At 37.5% G+C, this 24,857-nt stretch overlaps 1 protein-coding gene and 1 long non-coding RNA gene across 2 annotated transcripts in view; one reads left to right on the forward strand and one right to left on the reverse strand.

Annotated features, from left to right (window-relative positions):
- Positions 1 to 2,830: 2,830 nt before the first annotated feature.
- Positions 2,831 to 3,650, reverse strand: LOC122237694. The gene is made up of 2 exons (XR_006216302.1): positions 3,484 to 3,650; positions 2,831 to 2,954 (listed from the first exon to the last, which is right to left on the reverse strand). It is a non-coding gene; the product is annotated as an uncharacterized LOC122237694 (long non-coding RNA).
- A 112-nt stretch (positions 3,651 to 3,762) lies between these two features.
- Positions 3,763 to 24,857, forward strand: part of SRFBP1 (serum response factor binding protein 1) — a 66,069-nt gene continuing 44,974 nt past the window's right edge. Inside the window, exons 1-3 of the mRNA XM_007086849.3 lie at positions 3,763 to 3,917; positions 14,175 to 14,263; positions 15,301 to 15,373. Coding sequence (XP_007086911.1) covers positions 3,882 to 3,917; positions 14,175 to 14,263; positions 15,301 to 15,373 — 198 coding nt within the window. The 5' untranslated portion in view covers positions 3,763 to 3,881. The remainder of the gene's footprint in view (positions 3,918 to 14,174; positions 14,264 to 15,300; positions 15,374 to 24,857) is intronic.

Below are 24,857 nucleotides of genomic sequence, written 5' to 3' on the forward strand. Positions count from 1 at the left end.
AAACTGTACACAATTAACACACTCAACTTAATAACTTTGGAGGTAAGCACAGTATATACCATGAAGCCATAACCACATTCTATTCCATTAGCATATTCATCATCTCCAAAAGTTTATCCTGCCCTCTTTAATGCTTTTTTTTCTTTTTGAGGATAAAAACATTCAGCATAAGAACTATCCTCATAGCAATTCTTAAGTATATGATATTGTTAACTATAGGCATTATGCGTCATAGTTGATCTCTAGGACTTATTCATCTTATATAATGAAATTCTGTACCCTTTGACTAATACCTGTCCATCCACATTTCCTTCACTCCAACCCCTTACAAACGCCATTCCAGTCCTTCTTCTTTGAATATGACTGCTTTCAATTCATAATGTACATATTTAATGTTGTATTTGTTCCTCTGTGTCTGGCTTATTTCACTTAGCAAATGTCCTAATATCAATTGTTACCCAATATCTAATGATAGAAACAGAGATCAATGGGCACGTTAGATAAGGAAAATATTGCTTTAAAAATTTTTTTTAAAGTCCTTAGAGAAAGCATGAGTCAGGGACAGGAGCAGAGAGAGAGAGAGAGAGAGAGCGAGCGAGCGAGAAAGAGAGAATCTCAAGCAGGCTACTGCTCAGAGCAGAGCCAGATGCAGGGCTCGATCCCACTATCCTGAGATCATGACCTGAGCCAAAATCAAGCATCAGATGCCTAACTGACTGAGTCACCCAGGTGCCCTGGAAAAGATTACTTTTTAGGTAATTTTCTTTTCTCAAAGAAAGTGGCCTCAATTGTGTCCTCTACCCCTACTCCAACCTATACAATGAAGCTAAAATCCCCAAAATGTTGGTATTTAAAGATAAAGTCTTTAGGGAGGTAACTAAGATGAAATGAAGTCATAAAGGTAGAGCCTGAATCCAACAGAATTGGTATTCTTAAAAGAAAAGCAAGAAACACCACAAAAGTCTCTCTCTAGGTGTGTCCATTCGAATGGCCACATGAGGACAAAACAAGAAGTGGCCACTGCAAGCCAAGAAGAGAACTTCAACCAGAAACAAACACGATGCCACCTTGATCTTGGACTTGTACCCTCCTAACTCTAAGAAAATAATTTCTGTTGTTTGAGCCACCCCATATGTGTTATTTTGTTATGGCAACCCACATAGACAAAAATAGTGTGATTTGACAAACTCTTGAGAAACCTAAAAATGGAAAACTTGATTCCCATTGAACATGTTGTTGGATCCTTCCTTCCACTAATTGGAACACTGTAATAAAGAGGTAAGAGGTCTCACAGTAGTTGCTTTTAATGATAATAGAATTGTTCTTTCATGTATCTGGCAGCATTTAACTGATCCAGGTCAACACTTCAGGAATAAAAGGAAGAGGTGTTTTCATGTGTTGCTTTCCAGAGAAACCTGTACCCTGATTAATACAAATACATTGTTATTACTAGAGGAAATGCATGTAGCTTAAAAGAGCAGGTTAGTAGAACCATCTTTGCAAAGAATCAAGATAATTTTTGAGATTGTACCATCAAAAGGGGGAAATGGTTTGACTTGTTAGCGATGTATCAGGGACAATGGAAAACTACTAGTAGTTTAAAATGAGCATCTAAGGTTGCTAAAAGCTTATAATGTATGAGAATAGTTTTTACAGAAGAAATTTCAAGTCAGACTATTGTAAGTAATATAAAAAATCAGGTGCTGATGAAAAAAAATTAACTTCTGTTGGGAGTTACGGAAAGGATTCTTTAAAAGGATGGATGGAACTTAATCCAGTCTTGAAAAGTAGCCATTGAGAAAGCAGATCTGGCATGTGAAAAGGCAAAGGAGAGAGCCTGGGCCAAGAAAAGGTAGAAAACAAACCTTGAACCTGAGAAGATTGAAGTGTTGGACAAGAGGAGTCGTCCAGAGAAAACACTACAGGGCCTTTAAGAACTACAGACAAACTTCATATTAAGAATACATTTTCTGAATTATTATGGAATCATAAAAACACCTTGTCCCAAGTTAAAATACATATTTTCCATAAAGCTCTACACTTATCTTTAAGATGCCCTTTCCTATGTACTTATGCATGGAGTGCCTACTACCTACCGAGGTTGAAGAAGCCATTACATTCCAGGAGTTCAGCTTTAAGAAAGAGAAACAGATGACTAAGGAGACAATTACAATTTAGTGTATGGCTTATTAATGGCAAAACTACCTTTGTGCAACATTATTCAAAGAGGAAGTCAACCATCAATGATTTGTGCCCAAATCATACAATAAACTAAAAAAAGAAAAAAAAAAAAAAAACAACAACCACAATACAAGTCTGAGTTAATGTAATTTGAATACAGAATCATCAGTTAAGAGCACAGACTCTGGACACAGCTGTCTTTTTCGGACAGAGGCGCCTAAGGAGGCCTAGCTTAAATGTTCTTTCATCAGTCTTAAAATTGTCAATTTTATCTGTGAATTTGAGTTTTGTAAGTGAAGTCCAGTGTGACAATGAAACATATCTCAAGGGTTTAGTCCTGGGTCATTTTTGGTTTTGCCTCCCACATATTCCAGTTGGATTCTCCGGCTTCCCACTTTCCTGCCTCTGCTCAGCAACTGCTGCCATCTTGTTACAAAACACGCATCCTACCCTGAGTCCTGGGGTACAGGTCCCAGGCACCTGTAAAGGTCTGCACTAGATTCACCAATATGCCTGTGCTTGACAGAACACTACATTACATACCAAATAAAAACAAAGGACAGGTCAAGAAACACCATGCAAGAAATGAAAAAAAACAAAAACAAAAACAAAAACACCTTTTTCCTACTTTTTCAATGAGGGGTCTTACATTTTCATTTTGCACTGGGCTCCGCAGATTTATGTAACCATTCCCTCAGTCCTGTAGCAGTGGTTGGCCCCAGCTAGGAAACTATGGGTAAGACCCTTGGCTCCTCCGAAGTCAGTTTCCACATCTGTAAAATAAGAATAGTTCCTATCTCATCGCATGTCTGTATTTTGGAGATAATTCATGTAAAGCTTTTGCCCCAGCCTCTGACCCATTTTAATGATCAATACTACCAGGTGTTAAGTATTAATTCAAAGATTATCTAATTCAGATTTACTCCTTAATGTCTCTTCAACCTGCAGGCAAATACTTCAAAACAGTCATTCCCTTAGGCAGTTGCAAACGTGCTTTTAAAGTTTTCCTCAAATGTTCAATTATTTGTTTCCTTTTCTAAAGGGAAAAATCTATTTAAATCTACTTAAACAGTTATTACTATTATTATATTAGTATTAAATCTATTTAAACGTTCGTTACCTAAATTCAAACCTTATTACAGTGTGCAGAAAAAATAGGTCCACGCTTCAGCTATAATATGAGCCTGGGGGGCGGGGGGGGGGCGTTGGGGAGAGCTGCATCTAATTAGGGCTCCTTGTGAGAAGCGCAAGAATGTTCACAAACCCCAGATAAAAATTCGGTGCAAAAATTGGTCACTCAACTGTTCCTTTCATAAAACGTCTTTTCACTCCCCACTGGGACACAAAAACAAGGTCTTTAACAGCCGAGCCAAGTCTACCAACAAATATAATAAAATAAATAAGCATCTTAAAAAACTTCCAAATTTGCCAACAGTTAAAGCCCCCTCTAAGCCACCTGCGCAGGCTCGGTTTCCATAGGAACGTGCAGTTCCGGCGCGTAGCACTTCACTCCGGAAGTCGTTCCACTCACTTCCGTTTCTGTCCCTGAAAGAGTCAATCTCCCTTCTCCTCAAGCGTCGTTGCGGAAGGTTGGTCGGTGAGTTTTGGGCCACAGAGCGTGCCGTAGAGGGGCGTGGCGACGCAACAGCGATTTGATTCGCAGAGTTCACGTGCTAGTCGCAGCGCTTCTTGAACCCACCATGGCTCAACAGGGGAGTCTAAACCTCAATAACGAGGTAGGCGCCGAGGTCTGGGAACTTGTGGGACTGCCCTTTAGTACCCTCCCTCCCCCCACGAACGGGTCTTTGGGTCTTTCTGACAGGCGCGTGGTCTCCTGGGGGCGAGGGTAAGGAGTGCGGCTGAAGGAGCCGCTGAGTGGGCCCAGGCAGGTTTACCGGAACTCGGAGCCTGGTCACAGTAACTTCCCTTCACGGTTCCGAGGTGGCTGAAGCAAGAGACCTGTCTCTTGCCCTTGGGCCCCATGAATTTTTATCTCTGAGACGTTGGGAGTATCATTTAATCTTTATGGTAACTGTCCGCGTTTGTAAAACGAAGCTCTTGATCCTACTTTCTTCGCAAGGATGTTGTGAGCAATTAATTGGAATATGGGAAGTGTTTGCACGGTGCTGGACAGCTAGTAAACTCTCATTAAGCATTACCTGCCTTTTATCGGGTGCTGAAAGTGAAGGCGGGAGGTTAAGAACTATAGCTTATACTAAGAGATTGCTGATCTACAGTGAGATCGTGTCGTTTGTAAGGAGGTACACTCAATACCACGTTTCTTATTGCAACTACTGTCCCATTTCTCTCCTTTCATTTACAGCAAAATTTTTAAAAAGAGTTGTTTATACTTGCTGTCGCTAACTTCTCTTCTCTCGTTCTCTCTTAAATTCAGTCTGAAACCAGGTATTTGCTCTTATCACTGCTAACATATCGTGTCTGTGTCACTAGGCTACCATTTCTAGCGTTATCCCCTTTCCAGTTTCTGGTTCTATTTAAGGAATCATAAGACATCTGAAGATTTAAAGTAAGCTGGAGAAGCAAGAATCAAATGAGGACCTCCCAGCTAATGCAAAGGAGGTTTTTTTTCCTGTATTCAGTGGCTCTGTGTTTGCTATGAGCATGATCTACTGTTCACCTTGCACAGTTGTGTGTAGACATACTTTCTATTTTCAGGCAACCTGTAGGTTGCAACTCAGATAGGAAAGGGTAAGCAGCACCCGCCTATGGTATAGAATAATGCCCAGAAAGACAAGTAGTGCAGAAAAGTTTCCAAAGAACGCTAAATGAAGTGATCATTCTTTGTCTTTAAGGATCTTAGACTGGCATTGCAGTCAGTGATTCACTGAAAGGAAAAAGGCATTCCAGGCAAAAGGACTGGTGTAAACCAAAAAGGGATGGTAGTAGGGACCCCCTTGGGTAGTATAGGGCTAGGTAACTCTCCATTGATGAGAACGTGTGGATGAAGTAGGAAATTAAACTAAAATATATTACATACTGCCCTACTTCCAGGTTAATGAGTCTAGGTTTCACTTGGCAGTGGAGTACAGATACATTGAAGGGGGAAATCCTGAAGATCTTAGCATATATTTGTAAACATACATTATAATTTAAAATAAATGGGAGGGAAAATTTACAAAGGGAAAAACAAGCATAGAGTTGTCCGTATAAAAATGGCAAAATATCCTGAAATTTAAGAAAGACAGCCAATTACAAAATATATATATATATATATATATATATATATATATATATATATATATAGCAAATACGACAGATAAATGGCTAATGTCATTACTGTTAAATAGGAGTTAGGAGAAACCGTCTCATAGAAAATTGGTAAAAGAAATGAAATAACTCCTCCAAGGAAGAAATGTATCAGAAAAAGAGTTCACTATCTTAATCCATTACTTTTTCGTTACCGTCCCATCCCAGTCCAAGTTATACCTCTGACCAGAACTGCTTACTAGCCTTCCAACTATTTTCCCTTGATTCTTCTCTCCCTCTAGTCTGATCTCCATAGTGCAGCTAGAGTGAGTGCTCGCTTCAAAATAGAAATCTAATCCCATGACTCCCTTGCTTACAGCCTATTTGATGGCTTCCTGTTGCTTTTGGTAAAAACCTGCCTAAACAAGACCAGTCCCCTCTCCCCCTTCTAGTACACCACTGCCTCCCACCCCACACCCCACTTCAGCCTCACTGGCCTTCCTCTACTAGGAAGCGTCGCACTCTTACTCCTCCTTTGCGCGTATTCTCCCTTGTACCCAAAACTCCTTTTCTTCTCATTAGTCCATTTCATATTTCTACTTTACTTGTTATTTTCTCAGGAAAACTGAGTTTGACTTTATCCTTTTATCCCTTCTATAAGCGTTTGTAACTCCATTTACTTTTTAGCTCTTACAATAGTTGCTTAGGGTATATGTGTGTGAATGTGAGAGAGGTTTCTTATTTCCTCCATTTATCTGGAAGTTTTTTGCTCACCATCATATCTTCACTACCCATCTGTTCAGTGAGTAACTCGAGCCATCATTTTTATGCTTCTTAATAACTTAGATTAGCTCTCCCTAACTGAGATTTAGGAATTCAGGGATCCAATAACTGCCTGAAATTATGTGTAAATTGGTGTTTATATGTGTGTCTCTGGGGGGGGGGGGGGAAGTCCACAGGTTTCAACAGATTCTCTCTCTTTTTTTTAACTTTACTTATTTTGAGAGAGAGAATGTGCGAGCAGGGGAATGACAGGGTTAGAGAGAATCCCAAGCAGGCTCCATGCTGTCAGCCTGGAGCCTGACACAGAAATGAATCCCATGAACTGTGGGATCATAACCTAAGCCAAAACCAAGAGTCAGACGGTTAACTGAGCCACGCACACACCCAGATTCTCAAATGTTTATAAATCTCTGGTATTATTTTTGTGATATTGATACTCATTATCTGTGCAAAATTTTTAAGGCTTTTTCTTTTAATAAATTATGTGGCCATCTAATTTATAGCATGTTTAATTTTCCAAAATATCTTTTGTGAAAATAAAAAGCCTGCCTGCACAGGCACCTATTGTACTGACTTTCATTGTCTTCTACCCTTAATGTTTTTATTCTTTTCAAAAATTTTTCAAGGAGAAAAGCTGACATTTATAGACGACTTCCTGATTCTCAGTTCTTAAAATAATGTTTATTCTTCTTAAGTATGTAAAATCTTCCCTTTTTAATTTTACCTCTATTTTTCTTTTAAAAAATCACTTTATACTTCACTTTATGATTATTTATTACATGTTTTATCTTGACCTGTACTTTATGTGGAGTTCAAAATGAGACTATCTAACTGACTTCTTATAGCAGCTTCCCTGACTTGAAGCATAGTACCTAGTTTGTACAGTTAATAATGAGTAAATAGTGTTGGGCAGAGGACAGTATGGATAGCTCAACCTGAGGTACTTCATGTTCACATGAACGATGGAAATCTCCTAACTGTAGACTTTTTTTTCCTCCCTCTCCATTGAACTAGAGAAAGGATGCACAATTGGAAACAATGCCCTAGCATGTAGTAAGTACACAATTTGCAAAACTAGTGCTGGATTTGCTCCAGTCATCTCTTTCTTTAGGCAGCAGTGACATGCACAATCAGAATTAGGAGGTGAAACAATCTCATTATGAACTTTAATTCCATAGCGGGGCCAAGGGCCTTTATGTGAAACAGACATTATTTTGTTTCTGATAGCACATTACCAAGAAGCTCATTAGAAAATTGCTTTCTACCTCCTCTTAGATCCTAAACGTGAAACAGAATTGCCAGAGAACAAAGTGATTTGTCTCCACGTATTGTAAAAGATAAAAATGTCAAGAACCGTGTTTGTATGTGCTTTTGAAGTTGCAAAGCTTCTATTTCGTAATTGAGTGTGTAGTCCTTTTTAATATTTTTTACTGAAATAGTAAATGAGGGTCTGTCCAAAAGAAGGAACTGTTTTCTGTTCTGTTGTTAAACTATTCTGAGAAGTTGTGCTAGGTGGCAGCATATGCTCAATGATTAAGTTATAATCACCAAGTATTCTAGAATTTTTAAATTGTTGCTCGTCAAAAATAAAAAAGTATAATTCAATAGTAAATTATCCAAGCGGCCAAATTAGAAGTCCTCTGTATAATTAATACCATAATAACTAATAATAAGTTATCATATCATAATTAATTGTATCAAATATGAAATTGTTCAGTCATATGGAAAATGACATAACAAATGTCCCTATAATCTCATTGTTGTGTTTAGCAAGTATCAATGTTTTGCCATATTCTAATGCTTAATTCCACTACCTTCTTCTCTGTTTCAGAAGTAATTATTATTCTTTCAGTGTTATTTTATTATCTATATGTTTAATTTAGTAGCATATTTACCAGCATGTATTATGTTATGTGTACCCACAGTACACGTATATGTTGTATATTTTTATACTTTACGTGTGTTACTGTATTAATGCAGTGTCATACCACATGTATTGTTCTAAAAATTACTTTTCATCACTTTTAGAGTTTACTCCTAATTATACTTGCATAAGTCCTGCATTGATTTAGAATACCACATTGTTTGTGCTTTATTTATATGCATTATTTTATGTCTAATGTAGCATTTTATAGGAAGGCTGCTGTGAACGGTCCTGTGCGTAGCCATTTCCTATTGTTGGAGATGTATCCTCTGGATAGATTTCCTAGAAATAGCATTTTTATCAGGTGTTGCCAGAGTTCCCTCCAGAAGGAGTACACCAGTTTGTAGTCCTCTATCCATAGCACGTGAGAGTGCCTATTTCCTAACAGCCTCATGGACATGATGTGCCATGATTGTGTGTGTGTGTGTCACGGTCTGATAGATGTGTAATGAAACACAGGTATGCTCAGATTTTTCTTAGCACTGCAAGCTCCCCTAGAGCAATACAAGGTCTAAGGAGCAATTGTTTTCTAATAACTATGGGATTTTGTTATAGGTTAATTTAAATGCATGACAAAGTCAATGAATTACCAAGAGACGCTGGCTAGTAGTCTGGTTCTCAGATAGCTAACAAGGGTCAATTCAGAGTAGTATTTACTTTTATCTTGGGACCGTAGTTTGCTCTCAGCTTTATATATCAGAAACTTGGTATCCTTGTCACCCCAAAAGTATAGCTCACTCTTTCAAAAGCAAATTCACATTAACCATAGCTTATAAGAGTCTGTATAAGTGAGAAAGCTAGTTTATTAAATGCATCTAATGTAGGACAGTAATGCTTACATTGCAAAAGATTCTTTCACTGCTGACCTCCACTGGCTGCACACAGTTCATTGTTGGGCTCTGATACATGTGTCCCCATAATTCAGTTATTCCAGTACAAATTGTATTACTCGTCTCTGAACTGGGTAATCTTCTTTGGAATCTCCTTGAATGAGACACTGCTAGCTTTTGCTCTTTGTGACTCCCTTTCCTGTGTTTATGTTGATTCTTCCCCATGTGCCCACATGTCTTTCCTCAAGCAGGTGTATTAGCTTTCCACTTAATTTAGTTATGATCTTATTTTTGTACTGTCTACCCAAGAGTTGACCCAAGTTACATTAATGTGTTAAGATTTTACCAGGTTAACTGAGAGCATCCATATGCCTAAGTTCTCATTGACACCTCACTTTGAGCATATGCATCAGATGTGTGTGTGTGTGTGTGTGTGTGTGTGTGTCCTTTTCTTCTGCTCTTACAAATTAAATACATTCTTGTGCTGCTTGGAAGCCCTCAGCTTGGATTTGGCAGTCTTGCTGGTCATGACCTACAGATTTGTCCTTCAGTTTCTTTCTTCAAGCTCTTTCCTTTTACTTTTTCTCCTTTTTATTTCTTCTTTGTCAACACATTTCATTTCCATTATTATGCCTCTGTTTTCTCCTTGCTGTCTTTACTTCTCTTTCCTTCCTTCCCTCCCAGACAGTATCATACTTATTTCACATTTCTAGCAGTGATAGTTCTGTTTGCTTTGGGTTGGGAAACCCAAGAACATTGCCCTTAAGTAGTGCATTGGCCTTCTGACAGTATTGAATGTTTTAGGACTATTTGTTGACTTGTGGGTTTTCTGTCAACCAACTTCATAATTCCTAGGTGCAAATGAATTTTGCATTTGTAACTAGGAGGCTCATGGTACCTGTTTGTCACTTTTGCAAAAATAAAGTTAAGTGCTTGAAGAAAATGAAGTGCTTGAGGCAAGCAGTTGTGAGAAAAATAAAATTATAATTCCATTGTTACATAAAATGAATGTACTTAGTTTTCTAATATAGTAATGACATTTTTTTATAGCTTCCACAGAAATCCTGGAAAAGTCAATACGTTAGAGAAGCGTTTTTTGGTTTTGACATGAAGCTACATACGTAAAGCATTCCCTTTTCATTTAGAATTCCCTAATGCAGTAATGACGAACATAGTACTTCTTAAATTGGAGTTTTAAAATTGGCATCTAGCTTTCCCATGGTCGGAACATAACTGAGGACCAACTCTGCTTACTGTAGTTTCTTAGTTACGTTTGGCTCACAGCAGATAGCAAAAGAGCATATAATCACTTCATGCAACTTCAGGGTGCAGCAATTAGAAACAGTTGTTAATATATTTTAATGCATAATTTGTCACTCACTATCGATTTATAAAGGACTTTCAAAAAAAATGTATCCTAAACTCCCACTTTGCTGTGTATGAAATGTAAGCTTTTCTCACTTAAACCTGGTCTAAATGGCTTTTTATTTGTACAAGTAAATTTTTTTTTTCAATCTAACTTCAAAATAAATTCCAAAGAGGTTAGCATATCTAGTGGGAAAAAAACCTGATTACTCTGCACTTTGTTAATATATTATACATATGAAACAGTGAATGAACAAGTGAGTATTGTAGACTTTCTGGTCATTTATTTAACACATGTTTATTGAAAACTTACACTATACCATCACTATGTTAGCTGTTAAGACGTAATGTTGACTAAAACCAGACACTTGATCCTTATGGAATTTATAACCTGGGAAGAAGACAAATTAGATTGTAATCGGATTACAAGTAAAATATTAAACTTAAAATAATGGTCATGATAAGTTCTAGTAGCACTCTTTAAGTGTTTATATAGACGTATTGTGACCCACTTAAGAAAGCCAGAAAAGATTTTACTGAGAAATGACAGTTGAGCCAAAATCAGAAGGATAAGAAAGAGCATGCCTACCAGAGGAAACAGCAAGTGTAAAGGCTTGGTAATAGGTGGGAGCATGGTGAGGACCAAGGAATAAAAGAAAGCCCGTGTGCCATCCTAAGATAAATTGGAAACCACTGAAGAGAATAAAGTAAAGGTCTGTCATCAGATCTCTGTGTTAAAAAAATGTATTCTAAGTTGTGAATAACTGATTGGACAGAGGCAAGAATGGATGTAGAGAAACCAGTTAGCAGTAACTCCGCCAGGAGAGCTAGGAGGTCAAGATAGGGGAAAAAGCAGTATAGTTTGAGATATAATTAGGAGATAAAATTAACCCAACTTGGTAACAGATTCATTGTGAGGGATTTAGAAAAGAGAACTACTTATAACGAGCCCGGGGTTTATAATTGAACAAAAGGATTGTTCTTTTCCATGAAATATGAAACAACAAAAAGAATCCATTTGGGGGTGAAGAACATGAGTTTAAATGTAAGTTGTAGATGAGTTTAAGCATGCTTAAAAGGAACTGTCAAGTAGAGAGTTGAACACTTAGGTCTGGAGCTAAAAGAAATCTGAGCTGAAGGCAGAAATTATTGAGTCACCGTTGTTTAGTTGGCAAATTACAATATACATAGGTAAGATCACTTAGGGCTAACAAGTATATTGTGAAAAGAAGAATTGGTTTAGGATTGTCCTTTGAACTTTATGACTGGTTTAAAGTGGATGAGCCTTCAAAGAAGACCAAGGTGGAGTGGCTAGAGATGATGGAGGAAACCCAGGAGAGTATTCTGTTATGGAAAGCAAGGGGAAAGTGTTCCAAGAAGGAGAAAGTGGTCAACAGTGTCAAATGCTTCTGAGACTTCAAGTGAAATGAAGCCTGAAACATTTCCGTTGGATTTGAGGGACTTTTAAAAATCGTTGGTGTCTTTTGTGACAGCTCTTAGTGGAATAATGGGGATGGAAATCCAACTGAAACTATGTGATATTCAGAGGTGGAGATAGGGAGTTTGAACCTGTCTGAAAGCTTGGCTCTGAGGCATTTGTAGAGAGAAGGTACTCCTAGTGATCTTCATAGTGAGGATGTTTTGTCTGTCTTGTCTCTAGTGAAAATGAGTCAAGCTTGAATAAAAATTAATAGAAACAAAACAATTAATGGAAACATCCATGTAAGAGATTGACAGAGTTAGAGTAAAGGGACAGTCTATAGTAAAGGTTCTAAGAAGGCAGAAAAGATGAGATCCAAAACACAACTAGAACATTACCATCAGATGCTGTGTAGGGGAATTTCTTACATTGTAACTTTATGAATGGAGGATAATTTGCATTCATGGTGGTAGGTGGTAGAAAGATGATGGATCCCATCTGATGTTCATCTTCTCTAGGAAATTGGAAAAGAGAGAGGAAGAGGAAGGTCTCTTGTTTTAGAGAGCAGAGGTTTAAAATAGTCGTTGTGGAAGGAATTAATCAAAAACGTAGGATAGGAGTTAAGAGTATTGGGCCCATTTCAGTTTAGTTGTGATGAATTTAAAGTAGATAGAATGTATTTCCCAGCTATTGGGGTGCTGTGATAAAGAACTCAGGATATTGTTTTCATCCAGGATTAACTAGAGGGATTGCTAAAAGGAGGGATAGGGGAGTTTCAGGTATTCACAAGTGTTGATGATGCATATGACTTGAATAAAAGGAAAGTTTAAAAGAAGAGGACTAATCATACGAGAGAATGTATAGGGGTCAGTGAACTGGTGGTTACAATGAAGTAAAAAATGGTTGTAGTGGTTAGACTTGAAAAAGGAAGTTAATAGACATTGTGGTCTTAGTGTGGAGTATTTGAATTAATGGGTGCTGAGATAGAATAGTTTAGGTCATAAAGAGGAAATGAAGAAGTAAGGATATAATAATGGCTAGGTTGTAACATGGACATCTACGTCACCTGGAATGGTGGAAAATGTTAGGGCGGAAATAAATTGTTAAGTTGGTTGCCAGTATTTTCAAGGAATAAGCAGGTGAGTTGTATTGAGGGTAAGAGAATAGCCAAATGCAAGAGCCTTGAAGAGACAGGATTATGTTGATATTGTTATTTCAGTAAGGAGAATTTGAGGGATTGTATGTGCCAGGCATTCTTTCAAGGACCAGAAAGCATCATGTAAGTCCCACAAGGCCCCTGTCCTCTTGGGAGTGCCCAGAGCATTGAAAATGATGGCCACTTGGGGTGCCAGGGTGGCTCAGTCGGTTAAGCATCCGACTTCGGCCCAGGTCATGATCTCACAGTTCATGAGTTTGAGCCCTGCGTCCTCCGTGCTGACAGCTCAGAGCCAGGAGCCTGCTTTGGATTCTGTGTCTCATTCTCTCTCTGCCCCTTCCCCACGTGTGCTCTGTTTCTCTCTCTCTTTCAAAAATAAATAAACGTTAAAATTAAAAATAAAAAGATGGCCATGTGAATAAATAGAGACAGTTCACTGAAATAGATGCTGCCTACAAAGTTTACTAGGGATGCAAACGTCAGACGGGTTATCTCTATCTGAAGAAGTCATTGGAAATTTTCTCAGGAAAGATTTTATCTGAACTGAATTTTATTTAGTTCTTAAAGTGGAGAAGGGAAGAAGGGCATTATAAGGAATGATATATGACTCCTAATAATGATAGACGAAATACAAACTCAGAATGATAGCATTGTGTTGTACTAAGTACTGTTATAACATGTAGTTCTTCATTATTAGAATATTTCCATTTCTTGGCTGATCTTTCTGTTGTTTCATTCTTAGAGTTCAACACTCCTCTCTAATAGGATGATTTAAAGCATCTGTCAGTGTGCGTGCGTGTGCGCATGCCCCTTGTGTTTTTCACATCTCTTTTAAAGTTATGCTTGAAATTTGTTACTGGAAACAAATGCAAGGGATGCTGCATAAATAAGGAAAATGTTACCACTTTCACACGTTTGTTTTTGGTAATAGGAACACTCAGTAAATTAAATTCCTACCATTATAGGTGAAGCTCTGTTTTAAACCCAAGGGTACCAAGATGAATATGATGCTCTCCCATCTCAGGGAGCTCAAAACACAAGTGCAGTATTAAAATACTAATCACCGAGAATGCTGTGACTTTTTAAAAAATTGTAACTCATTTCTCTTAAGCCCTCAGACACATTTTTAGAATGTTGATTTATTGCTTCAGTGTTGATGGAACAAGTTGGATTTCATCTAACTGTAACTGTGCTTAAAAATTCAGTTAGAGTGACTAGACTTAATCTCTAATATTAAGATTCAAAATAAAGTGTGTTTCTCCTTGAGTGAAAAGGATACCTTTCTAATTTTGGTTTCATTCCTCAAAGGTTGTGAAGATGAGAAAAGATGTGAAGAGAATCCGAGTGCTGGTTATCCGAAAACTTGTCAGAAGCGTTGGCAGACTCAAGTCAAAAAAGTTAGTCATTTGAAGTCATGGTCCTATGACTAATGAAATGTCAGAAGTTGTTTTTATTCAATATTTACAAAATCTGAGGGTGGGACCTGGAGGAATAATTAAGTATCTTACTCATGCACCACTTTTTTTTTATACGGAGAGGGGGTCTGAGTGGGATACAGTGTGCTATGTCAGCACATCCTCACGTGGTCTGGGCCACGTTTGTTTAAGATACACGATGAATTCTGCTGTTCTTGCAGAGCTCTCGTTTTGGAAGCCTTTGCAGAGTGAAAGTCCTTCAGAGTTACTTACGTGTTTTATGTTATTAGAAGTTATTTTAAGATGTTTGATGTCGTTTAATAAATCTGGTAATACCTTGAATCAGTAATAAAAATTTTATAGCACTTTATCCATTGAATTGCTACGTAAGTTGAAATCTTTAGAACCTTGTGGAAGTCTTTATCAAAGCATTGTTTTCCATCAGTTTTTTAATATTTTGAAACCTCATTGTCACTAATATTAAAGTAAATGTGTTACTTTTAGTTTTTACTCATTAAGCATGAATAGTCTTCAGATATTTTGCTCCTGCTTAATTTTTTGTTCTTTCTATCATAAATAACCTTTTACTCTGATATAATTAGGTATTTCTCTTTCTGTATTCCTTTTATTGCAGAGAATAAAATTTTGTTGAATATAATTGTATCCAAACTTTAATGGTAGCTCATTAGCCTATGTTATGTTAAATGCAGTGTGCTGTTAATCATTTGATTAAAAAATATTATTTCGCCTTTCCATTAAGGAGTTAAAAGGCATACTGTCTCTCAGTAGTAATAGTCATTAATATAATGCCAGATAATGCTTTATAATTTGCCAAAAACTTGGGTTTGTTGATGGAATCGGGATATGTGTTATGCAGTGGATGTTCAGGACAATGCAGGATAATAGTGCTTGTTATTTAAAGACTTTTGGTGCTCTTCTAGAAAAAATGAAGACTTATTATGATGTGAGTCTAAAATAAATGTTTTTCCTGGCTGTACATTTTCATGTAATTTTTACAGGGGTACTGAAGATGCACTGTTAAAAAACCAGAGACGGGCACAACGATTGCTTGAAGAAATTCACGCAATGAAGGTCAGGCCTTGTGTGAGTGTGAATATACACGTGTGTTTCCATGTCTCTTCTCAGCCTGCTGTGTGTGTGTGTGTGTGTGTGTGTGTGTTGTTATTTGAATATTATTGCTGTTTGAGACTTATTTTTATGGGTCTCTTTGCTGAAGAATGTAGCACATTTACAAAATTGTATGTTTAAGCTTACATTTTTCCATGTTTTTTACTGAAGTTGTTAAAGCATTAGAATAATTTGCATCGAAACTCTGCCAAACTAAACTCATCTATGTTTAATAATGCCTCATGCCTAAGATTTTTATTTTTACCCAAACTACACACATCAAGTCCACGTTAAGTTCTAGAATTAAAGCGTTTATGCTGTTCGGTAATGCGGATGGTGATGTTGGTGGCTGACATCATGCTTTGCCTATTGCCAATTCAATAAATTTTTGTGTGGTGGTGTCAGCATTTTATTCAGCTCTGTAGTAACTTGAAATAAAATTAGTGTTGGACCAAAATGATCCGTATTTTTGTTTCTTTCAGCCAGACTCTTCACTAGCATAATTTTTAGGTCTTCTCACTGCTCTTACTTTGTGGAAACTTTCATTTACCAAATGACATACTATTAAATGTCTGGGAGACTGTTTTATTGCAGAACTTAAAAACAACATTTGGTACCAGCAATTATCTTAATTGCAGGGTCATTTTGCATGTATGTTTGACTATTACGTTTTGGTATATCTTCCAAGTTTTGAGATAGATAAAAGAGCAAGAGATTTCTCTAACAGTATTCTAATTGAGTTAGGTCATCAAAGCTTCTCACCATTTTTTCCTTTTGAAGGGATTGTAAAGTGTTTTATAACAAAGTTATCACAGTTAATCTGACTAGAAATAAAGGTAGGACATGATTCTCCTTTGGTGTGAATTATGTTTTTTGTGGGGTAATTTTATTTATGTTCACAGGTCTACAAAAATCATGGAATTCATTTGATACATCTTTCCTTTCTCGTAGTTTTAATCCCCGTTTTATCAAGACATTCAGTCAAAATATTCTGTATGTGACTCCTAATTATTGTTTGTCTGACTATGGATTACACATCACATAGGCCTTTCCATAGACCTTTTTTTTTTTTCCTGTGAAATTCCTATGAGAAATAAAATCTTTCGAGATTTTTGTTTTGAGTGTAACACTGAGATAGGAAATTATGATTTATCCCATTTTCTCTTTCACTTTCTCTTAACCAAGGTCCTTACTAAATTACATTCCTTACCTAAATTTTTCCCTGTAATTTCTTCCAAATAGTCATTTTTGCAGTCCTAGATTATTGAGATGCTTTGAACTACTGTATAACTGCTGATTTTATTTTACCCTGGAAAGGATGTTTTGTATACAATAAGCCTATATGTGGTGTATGAAGTTTGAGATTAAAATATATTCATTAATTTTCCCTTCTGTAGCTCTCAATGATAAATTTAGTTTAGTTAATTAAAAAGAAAAGGCCTATTTGGTCTGCATGTGAAAGTTGTTTTCTGTTATTCTTAAACCTCATCAGCAATAGGAAATCAGGCCCAGTGATAATTAAAGTTTATAGGTTTACAGAATTTCTGTGTCATGACCTTGTGTGTTTGTTTGTTTTCCTAGATTATATAAGACCGCTATGGAATTGTTGGCTCATAGAAAGCTAAAAGTTATCACCTGTATGTTCTTTGTATTTGTAAAATTAATAGTGTATATATTCTTTGAATTCTTGGTTCTAGTGGTCTAGATTGGTTACTCTGACATCAACTTCTTTCATAATGCTGCTTAAAAACTGGATTACATTTAAATGTAAAAAACAGACTAAAAAGTGTACTAGAAAGACTGTATGCTTTCCTTACATTGAAATTTCTCGCTCCGGATTCTTCTACACAATCAGTGTACTTTTCTAAAAGAAGCAAGTCGTAGAGGACTTTTCAAAACTGAAAGGTCATCTGTGATTTCTTAAGGAAATGTTCATCATCTACATGGAAGTATCAAAGAAATAGCTACAAAACAGAAAACTTACAGTCTCAATTAAATTTGGAGAAAACCCTCTACATAATTGTTTTTCCAGATGAATTTTTTCTTTAGCTCCTATACCACTACATTTTTATAGACTTGTTCATGACATATCGTCCTATACTTGCCTTCTATGATAATAGGGTATTTTGTTGCAAGCTGACTTCCTCAAGAAGAAAACCTGAGATATTTTTAGAAATGGGAGTTTGCGTTTTCTGGCCAAGAAAAAAAAAAAAAAAAGTCCTGATCTTTATGTTACTTCAAAATCATAGGTTCTAATTTTATAGACTGTAATGTATGAATACCAGGTCTTTGCTGTCTTTGCTAATAGTATTCATACTTTTAAAACTTTGATGTAAGTACTGTCTTCTGAAACAGCTCCTTTTTCTTTGGAAGTTAAAGTAACTTATTAACTTTTACAGATTCTTGTTAGCTAGCCAGAGAAGGAGATAGTAAAATTAAGACATAACATGCAGCCAACCAAAATGCTCAAGGAATTCCTTCTTAAGTAATAAAGGTAATGACTGGCTTTTACTGAGCATTTAGTATGTGCCAGGTACTGTATTGTGTATTTTATATTCATGATTTAATGAAGTTGACATGATTATTGTCTCAGTCTTACAGAATACAAAATTGAGGCTTAGAGAAATTAAGCAGGTTGACCAAGGTCACACAGCTATTAGAGGATGGGCTTCCTAACTATTTTGAAGTGAATGGAGGTAGCTTCTTGATGGTGCTGCCTCAGTAAGTTAAGAATTTCCTGAAATACATCTAGATTCTGCTCTCCCAGATGAGATAATATAATAAACACGGTAGCTGTCCTCTAGAGGATTAAGGCTCAAAGACGTGCAACATGTTTTCCGTTTCCTTGATTCCTCCCAGCTAAATATGTTCAGTTACCTGTGTCTGCATGTCTTTTCTTACTTGTTCCTCACTGAGGCTGTTACTCTTCCCCATGCCAAGTATTCCTGGACACTGAGAACTTGCACGTTCTAGGAGACCTTATCCGGCCTGCTGCCCTTACTTCTCTGTTTTAAAACTTTCTAATTTTGTTTCATCCCCTATTTTTTACATGTTCAGGGCTCTTACTCAAAGCAGCCTTTGAGCTGGCATCAGCTGTTAGGATCGCCTTGTCTCTGGCTCCTTCATAGCCTGTTTCTAAGTGGTTGTCATTGTGGACCACAGATAGGAAAAATGTGTAGATTATGATAATATTTATGTCATATCATTTGAATTTCACCGCAACTCTGTAAATTAGGCATATTCCTATTTCAAAGGACACGTTGAGAAGAGTTCTGGGCTACATACACCCACTCAATTGCAGGCTTATCATCATATATTTTCATGTGTTAAAATTTTGTGATATTTCTGGTTATGTTTGCTTTTTAAAAATTGGTGGAGAAATCTCGTGTACTTAGGTTTTAGTTAAAGTTTTCTTCTGTGAATGCTTAAAAAGAAATTTTGCCATAGGATAAAAGATGCCTTATGTTTCCTGTAAGTATACTGTGTTAACTATTTTTATCAAATCAATAGAACAGTTCACTTATTCTACTAACATTTTACTTTTTATTTAAATTCATCTTAGATCATAATTATTTTTGATGTTTTCATCTTTTGCTTATAAGCCAGTACAAAGAATCAATCAGACACATATTAAAGATCTTACCAACCATCCAACTTTACTAATAGTTGCAAGGATATGCAGTCAGAAGGCACATATCTGGAACAAGGAGAGATATCTGGAACTCTGGGTGATGCCCCATGTCCGTCCTTTCTACGTCAGGCAGGCATTTTCTGGCCCAGAATAGATGAGGTCTTTAAATGAGGAAGTGTAGTTATTACCTCATAGCAGAGAGCACATAGATTTTGAAACTTGTCCGTTCTATTCCCCAGGGTTGTATAGTTTAAGTGATTTTCTCCAGTGGGCCATGCCTCATAAGTCTGTAGATTTTTGAGTTTGTTTACTGTAAGCATCCTTAACAGGGGACATCCTACTAAGAGCATTCCTCATGTAAAGATTTTCCTCTTAACAACAATCACTAATCTGTTTACCGGAGGACCAGTTAACAGTATATTATTATTAACAAGTACATTAAACTCCTTTACCTACTTTTCTTAGAGTTTCTTTCTAATAAAGTGAATGGATCCCGGGACAACTGCTTTAATTCTTTCCGGATTTGTAATAGTCTTTTGGCTTCCTTTGTTTGTGCTTCCCTCCACCTGTTGGGAGAATGTTTCAAACCTATAGAAAAATTGTGATTGTGCAGTATAATAAGAATAATGCTACATTGTGTCATATCCATGTTTATTGGTGATGTTGAGTTCTAATCATTTGGTTTGGATGTTGTCTCAATTTCTCCATTTTAAAGGCACCTTTTTCTGTTTGCAATTATTAAGTAAATTTGTGAAATTACAAGTTTGAGACAATATGAATATCTTGTAGTCTTTCACCCAGTGATAGATGTTCTGTGGCTAAATCAGTCAACGGTTTTTTATTGTTTCTGTTTCTCTGCTGAGATTTTTTTCTCTGATAAAATTGTAATTCACTGAGGGGAATTTTTACAAATATATGCAGGTATGTATCATTGAGGTTATTGATAATAGCCATTTTTGCCTCTGGAGAATGCAGGTGTTTCTGTTTTTTGGTTCTTCATATGAGGATTTTACCCTGGACATAATAGAGGTCAGATAGTAGAGATTCTGGGTTTGATTGGTTTTCTGCAAAGAGTGGTTGTATTAGCAGTTAATTTTTTTGGTTAGGCTTTATCCGCAAACTTTGTTTCTTAGATAGCAGCTCCACCTCAGTTCAGGTCTTTTCTGCTTCAGTGACCTGCTTGAAACTGGCTCTTCCACATGTTCCCCTGCCACTGCTCTTGAACCGTAACCATGCAGACTGCAGTTAGCCTTGGGCCGTACTCTGAAGAGTATACTTTGAAGAGAATGTATTTATTTGTAAAGCTTCCCATCTTTACGTTAGCTTAGTCAGCTTCCACTCCCTATCCATATTTCTGCTTTCATTTACTCCCTATTACCTTCAGGCAGGGTTTTTTCTAGCATGTCCAAGCTTTATGGCTGTTGCTGGGGGAAGTGAGGGACAAGGGAGTTAACTGTATGATCTGTTAGTATCTTAGTCTCCTACCCAGAAATGAAGGTATCCAAAGCTGGAAGTAACTGTAACTAGCTAAGGAAAGAGACCTGAGCACTCCAAGACAATGTAGATTTACATCTTAGAGAGATGAGGAAGAATAAGTCAAAGAGACTGAGAAAGGATAGCCATGGGAGGAGAAAGAACCAAGAGAGTTTGATATCTGGGAAACCAAAAGACTTGTTCAACAAGGGAGTGATCATCTAGGTGTCTTTGTTAGCAGTGGTAGTGGTTGTGTTTTCAAAGTTAGCAGTATCATTTTCAGTGTGCAAACTCCATTATTTGATGATGATTATTGAGGAGTTTTTTAAGTTATAGTTCTTTTGCGGCCTAGCCTACTTTGCAGAACCATGCTGATCGCAACAAAATGGGTTTTGTTCTTACTCCTGCGATCCTGAGTATGCCTTTCCTCCTCCCTGTCCCCATCCTGTTTTGTACCTATAAAAAGATGTCTGACAACTCTGAAGGCTGAATTTGTTTCAAAGCCCTGTTTTTCTTCAGTTCTGAAACCTAGAAGCTGCAGACATTGGCCCAAGCATGGAAGAGGTATAGTGTTTCTCTTTCTCATTTACTTCCCAGATTCCTTGAATATGTGTGCCTTATGATCTTTTATGGCTCCGGGGTCTGCAACAATCCATACTGTGACTTGAAAGTAACTTTCATAAATCTGTACTTTTTATTAGGTTATTTTTCTGTAGTGCATTAAGGAAATCAAGTAATAAATGATTTCTTGAAACCTTTAGGTTAACTTTAAAGATCCCCAATAAAAACTCAGCATGGTATTCATTCATAAAAGGGAGAGAAGTAACACTCTTCTCCAAAACAGTTTCGCCATCCATGCACCGATGAGAACAGTTCCACCTGCGGGACTGTTTAATTTTTCTCCTTTATTCCTACTTGTCCCATCATATTTTTGCTTCTTTTTCCCTTGTTTGCTTTTCTTTTTTACGATAGCTCCTGGTAGTATCTGTTCTGGTGGACACTTTATTGAATAGATAGCTTATAAAATAGGTGAACAGGGAGACTGAACGAAGTCAGATTCAGTGGCTCTTGCACTAAGGTAAATCTGAACAGCATCTGTTGCTGGAGAGGACATCAGTCATGAACAAGCAGTCTTATCCTGCTGAGCTGAGTAGGTTTTTTCTTTCGATGCTTCTGCCTACTTTTTCGTTAGAACGTAGTAAGAGTTTTTCCACCCCTGTCCTTAGGCCAAAAGAAAAAAAAGTAAGGATAAATTGATAACTAAAAAATGGAGATCTAAGTTGTAGAGTTCAACTATAATTCATGTGATGAACTTGGACCTCTCTCTAGGCTTCCGTTTTGCAACCATCAAATGAAGAAGATCAAATGGATTAAGCTTTCAAAAAGTCATTTCTTGCTCCCACATTCTTTTCTTTTATATGAATTTGCTTACTCGCAACTTTTACTTTCCTGTCTCTTTCAGGCATGAGCAAGAGTGCCTTTATAGCTTCATACTGAGATAGTATTTAGATTTTGAAGTAGTGTAATAATTGGAATTTCTCTTTTAATTACAGAGCAGCAGTTGACATGTTTTGACATGTTGTCATGATACTACTTACACCCCTTAGATACCTATTTTACTAAATCAGCAATTCCTTATTTTATATTTTTGGTAGAGTAAGGCCTTTCTAGACATTTACCCTTTTAACATCTAATTTTTTGTGATGGTAATAATTGTTTTAGATACAATCTTCCTTGTACTTTGGTATTTAAAAAGTGACATGTGGTGATTCTAAAATTTATTATAGGTCTTTGTTTCTTCAGAAACTAACTCCAGACTGATAGTTTGTTCTCATTGGTCTTGAGGGAGAAGTTGTTTTTGTTGTTTTTTGTTTTTTGTTTTTTTCCACTTTCTATTCAGGACCCATCCCTCTTAATTTGCCATGTCCCTTTTGTCTCTTTTATTACTTATGCCTTTTTTCACCAATAGCTTCAAACTCTCCCTCTTTCTGTTTGTTCCTCAGCTAATAAACTTGTTTAGTCTGTGCCTGAACACCCATCATCCTCCTTTAACTGCCCCTCAGTGTCTTCTTTTCCCCTTATTAGAATAACATCTTTGTTCCTACTAGTATAGCCTCTGTGACCTTGACCTCCTCAGTTCACATTCCTCTGGTAGCCACTGAGTTTCGCTCCTCCCTGTTCCTCCGTTTCTTTGCGTAGCATTAACTCTTATCTGTATATTGGCGCTCCCCTTCAGTTCTTTCTTTCTTTTTTTTTAAATTTTTTAAAATGTTTATTTTTACGAGAGAGAGAGAGAAAGAAAGAGAGAGCGCACGCGCACAAGCAGGGGAGCGGCAAAGAGAGAGGAAGACACAGAATCTGAAGCAGCCTCCAGGCTCTGAGCTGTTAGCACAGAGCCTGACAAGGGGCGGGAACCCATGAGCCATAAGACCATGTCCTGAGCAGAAGTCAGATGCTTAACCAACTGAGCCACCCAGATGCCCCTCCCCTTCAGTTCTTTCTTTAGCTTCTCACACGGCAGCCTGTAACCCAGCTGCTTGCAAGTTGAACTACGATCACTATTCTGGACACTATAATCTCTCTTTGATGCAAATCTTTCGTATAAGATATGCACGCTTATATTAGCTCCACTTAGGTATTTGTGCATGCACTTGAAATTCAACATTGTACATGACTCACAGAGCTAAGCTACAAAGGCCTTTTGTTAGGATTGTGGAGTTTCTTAAGTAGCCTAAGGGCAAGAACGCAGTTTCTTGCTGGGGACTATAGTCAGAATGTAGAGAGCTCTTAGAAACTCAGCTGGTGGAGTGCCTGAGTGGCTCAGTCAGTTAAGCATCCGACTTCAGCTCAGGTCATGATCTTGTGGTTTGCGAATTGGAGCCCTGCATCAGGCTTTGTGCTCGCTGCTCAGAACCTGGAGCCAGCTTTAGATTCTGTGTCACCCCTCTCTCTGCCCCTCCCATTGTCATGCTCTGTCTCTCAATAATGAATAAACATTAAAAAAAAAAAAAAAAGAAACTCAGCTGGTTCTTACACATGTTTCCTTCTTGCCCCTTTTGCCTCCATTTTTTGCTCGTCTCTGCTTTTCCTCATTTTCCATCCCTTCACCCACTTGTCCCGTTGTTCTCCCTCCCCTTCTCTCTGACTCTCCAGACAGCTTTCACTTGTACCATAGAGAAGAGATGGTGGCTGACCAGATAGTCTAAAAGATGTCAGTATATGAATATTGACCCTAACGTTTTATGACTCACCATGACTCTCTTATTCAGGTATTCTCTTCTGTTCCTGATTTTGGTTTTGACACTGTTCATCTAGTTTCCTAAGCCAGAAATCTAGGAATCCTTTTGCATTCCCTTCTCCCTTAGTTACCTGCTGTTCCCAAATCTTGTCCTTTGTCAAATCTGTTGTCTCTTTTAAGTATGTAACCACTTTTAGCTTGGGTGCTTATTTTTTCTCACCTTGACTTCCTGCATCTGGTCTCACCTCCTTCAAATCACATTTTTCACTGTGATCAGTGACCTCTCTAAAATGCCGATGTGATCAGGAGTCTCCGGTGTGGCACACAAGGCCCTGTGTGATCTGAACTCTGGCTCCACTTCTCCTCTTCCTCTCCCTTCCATGTACCCCATACTTCTTGTGCCAGCTCTACCAAATCCCAGACGTATCAGTCTATTTCATGCCTCCTTGCTGTTGATCAGGCTTTTTATATATTCTCTGTCCTGAATAGACTTATTCTCTTCTTTAACACCTAGTTCTTAGGTTCCTTGCTTTTGGAAACAGTCTCTCATACCACCACTCTGACCCCAGAATTATTCACCACCTCCTCCATACAGCCCCCTTACCTTGTATGTATTTCTTCTGTTGCATAGCAGTACATTCTCCTTTCATGCCATTCCTACTACTTAGACCTTAAGAAAATTAGCGGTTTAGGGCACCTGGCTGGCTCACTCAGTTAAGCATCTGACTCTTGATTTCTGCTCAGTTCATGATCTCACAGTTGGTGAGTTGGAGCCCCACGTCAGGCTCTGCACTGACAGCATGGAGCCTGCTTGGTATTCTCTCTCTCCCTCTCTCTGCTCCTCCCCCACTTGTGCATTCACACATTCTCTCTCTCAAAAATAAATAAACATTTAAAAAAATAACTATCAGTCCTTAAGGAAAAAAAGAAGAAAATTGGTGGTTTTATTCAGTTCTCTCTGTTCCCACACCTACTAATGTGTGAGGTACATAGTGGATGTTGCCTAGCTAGCTGACTGAGTGAATTTTAAGCATACTTTTTTACTTTTATTGGGTTGCTCTGTGTCTTTGTAGACAAGTAGAACACTCACCCATTATTGAGAACAG

The sequence above is a fragment of the Panthera tigris genome, chromosome A1 (assembly GCF_018350195.1).
Source record: "Panthera tigris isolate Pti1 chromosome A1, P.tigris_Pti1_mat1.1, whole genome shotgun sequence".
NCBI lineage: Eukaryota > Metazoa > Chordata > Mammalia > Carnivora > Felidae > Panthera > Panthera tigris.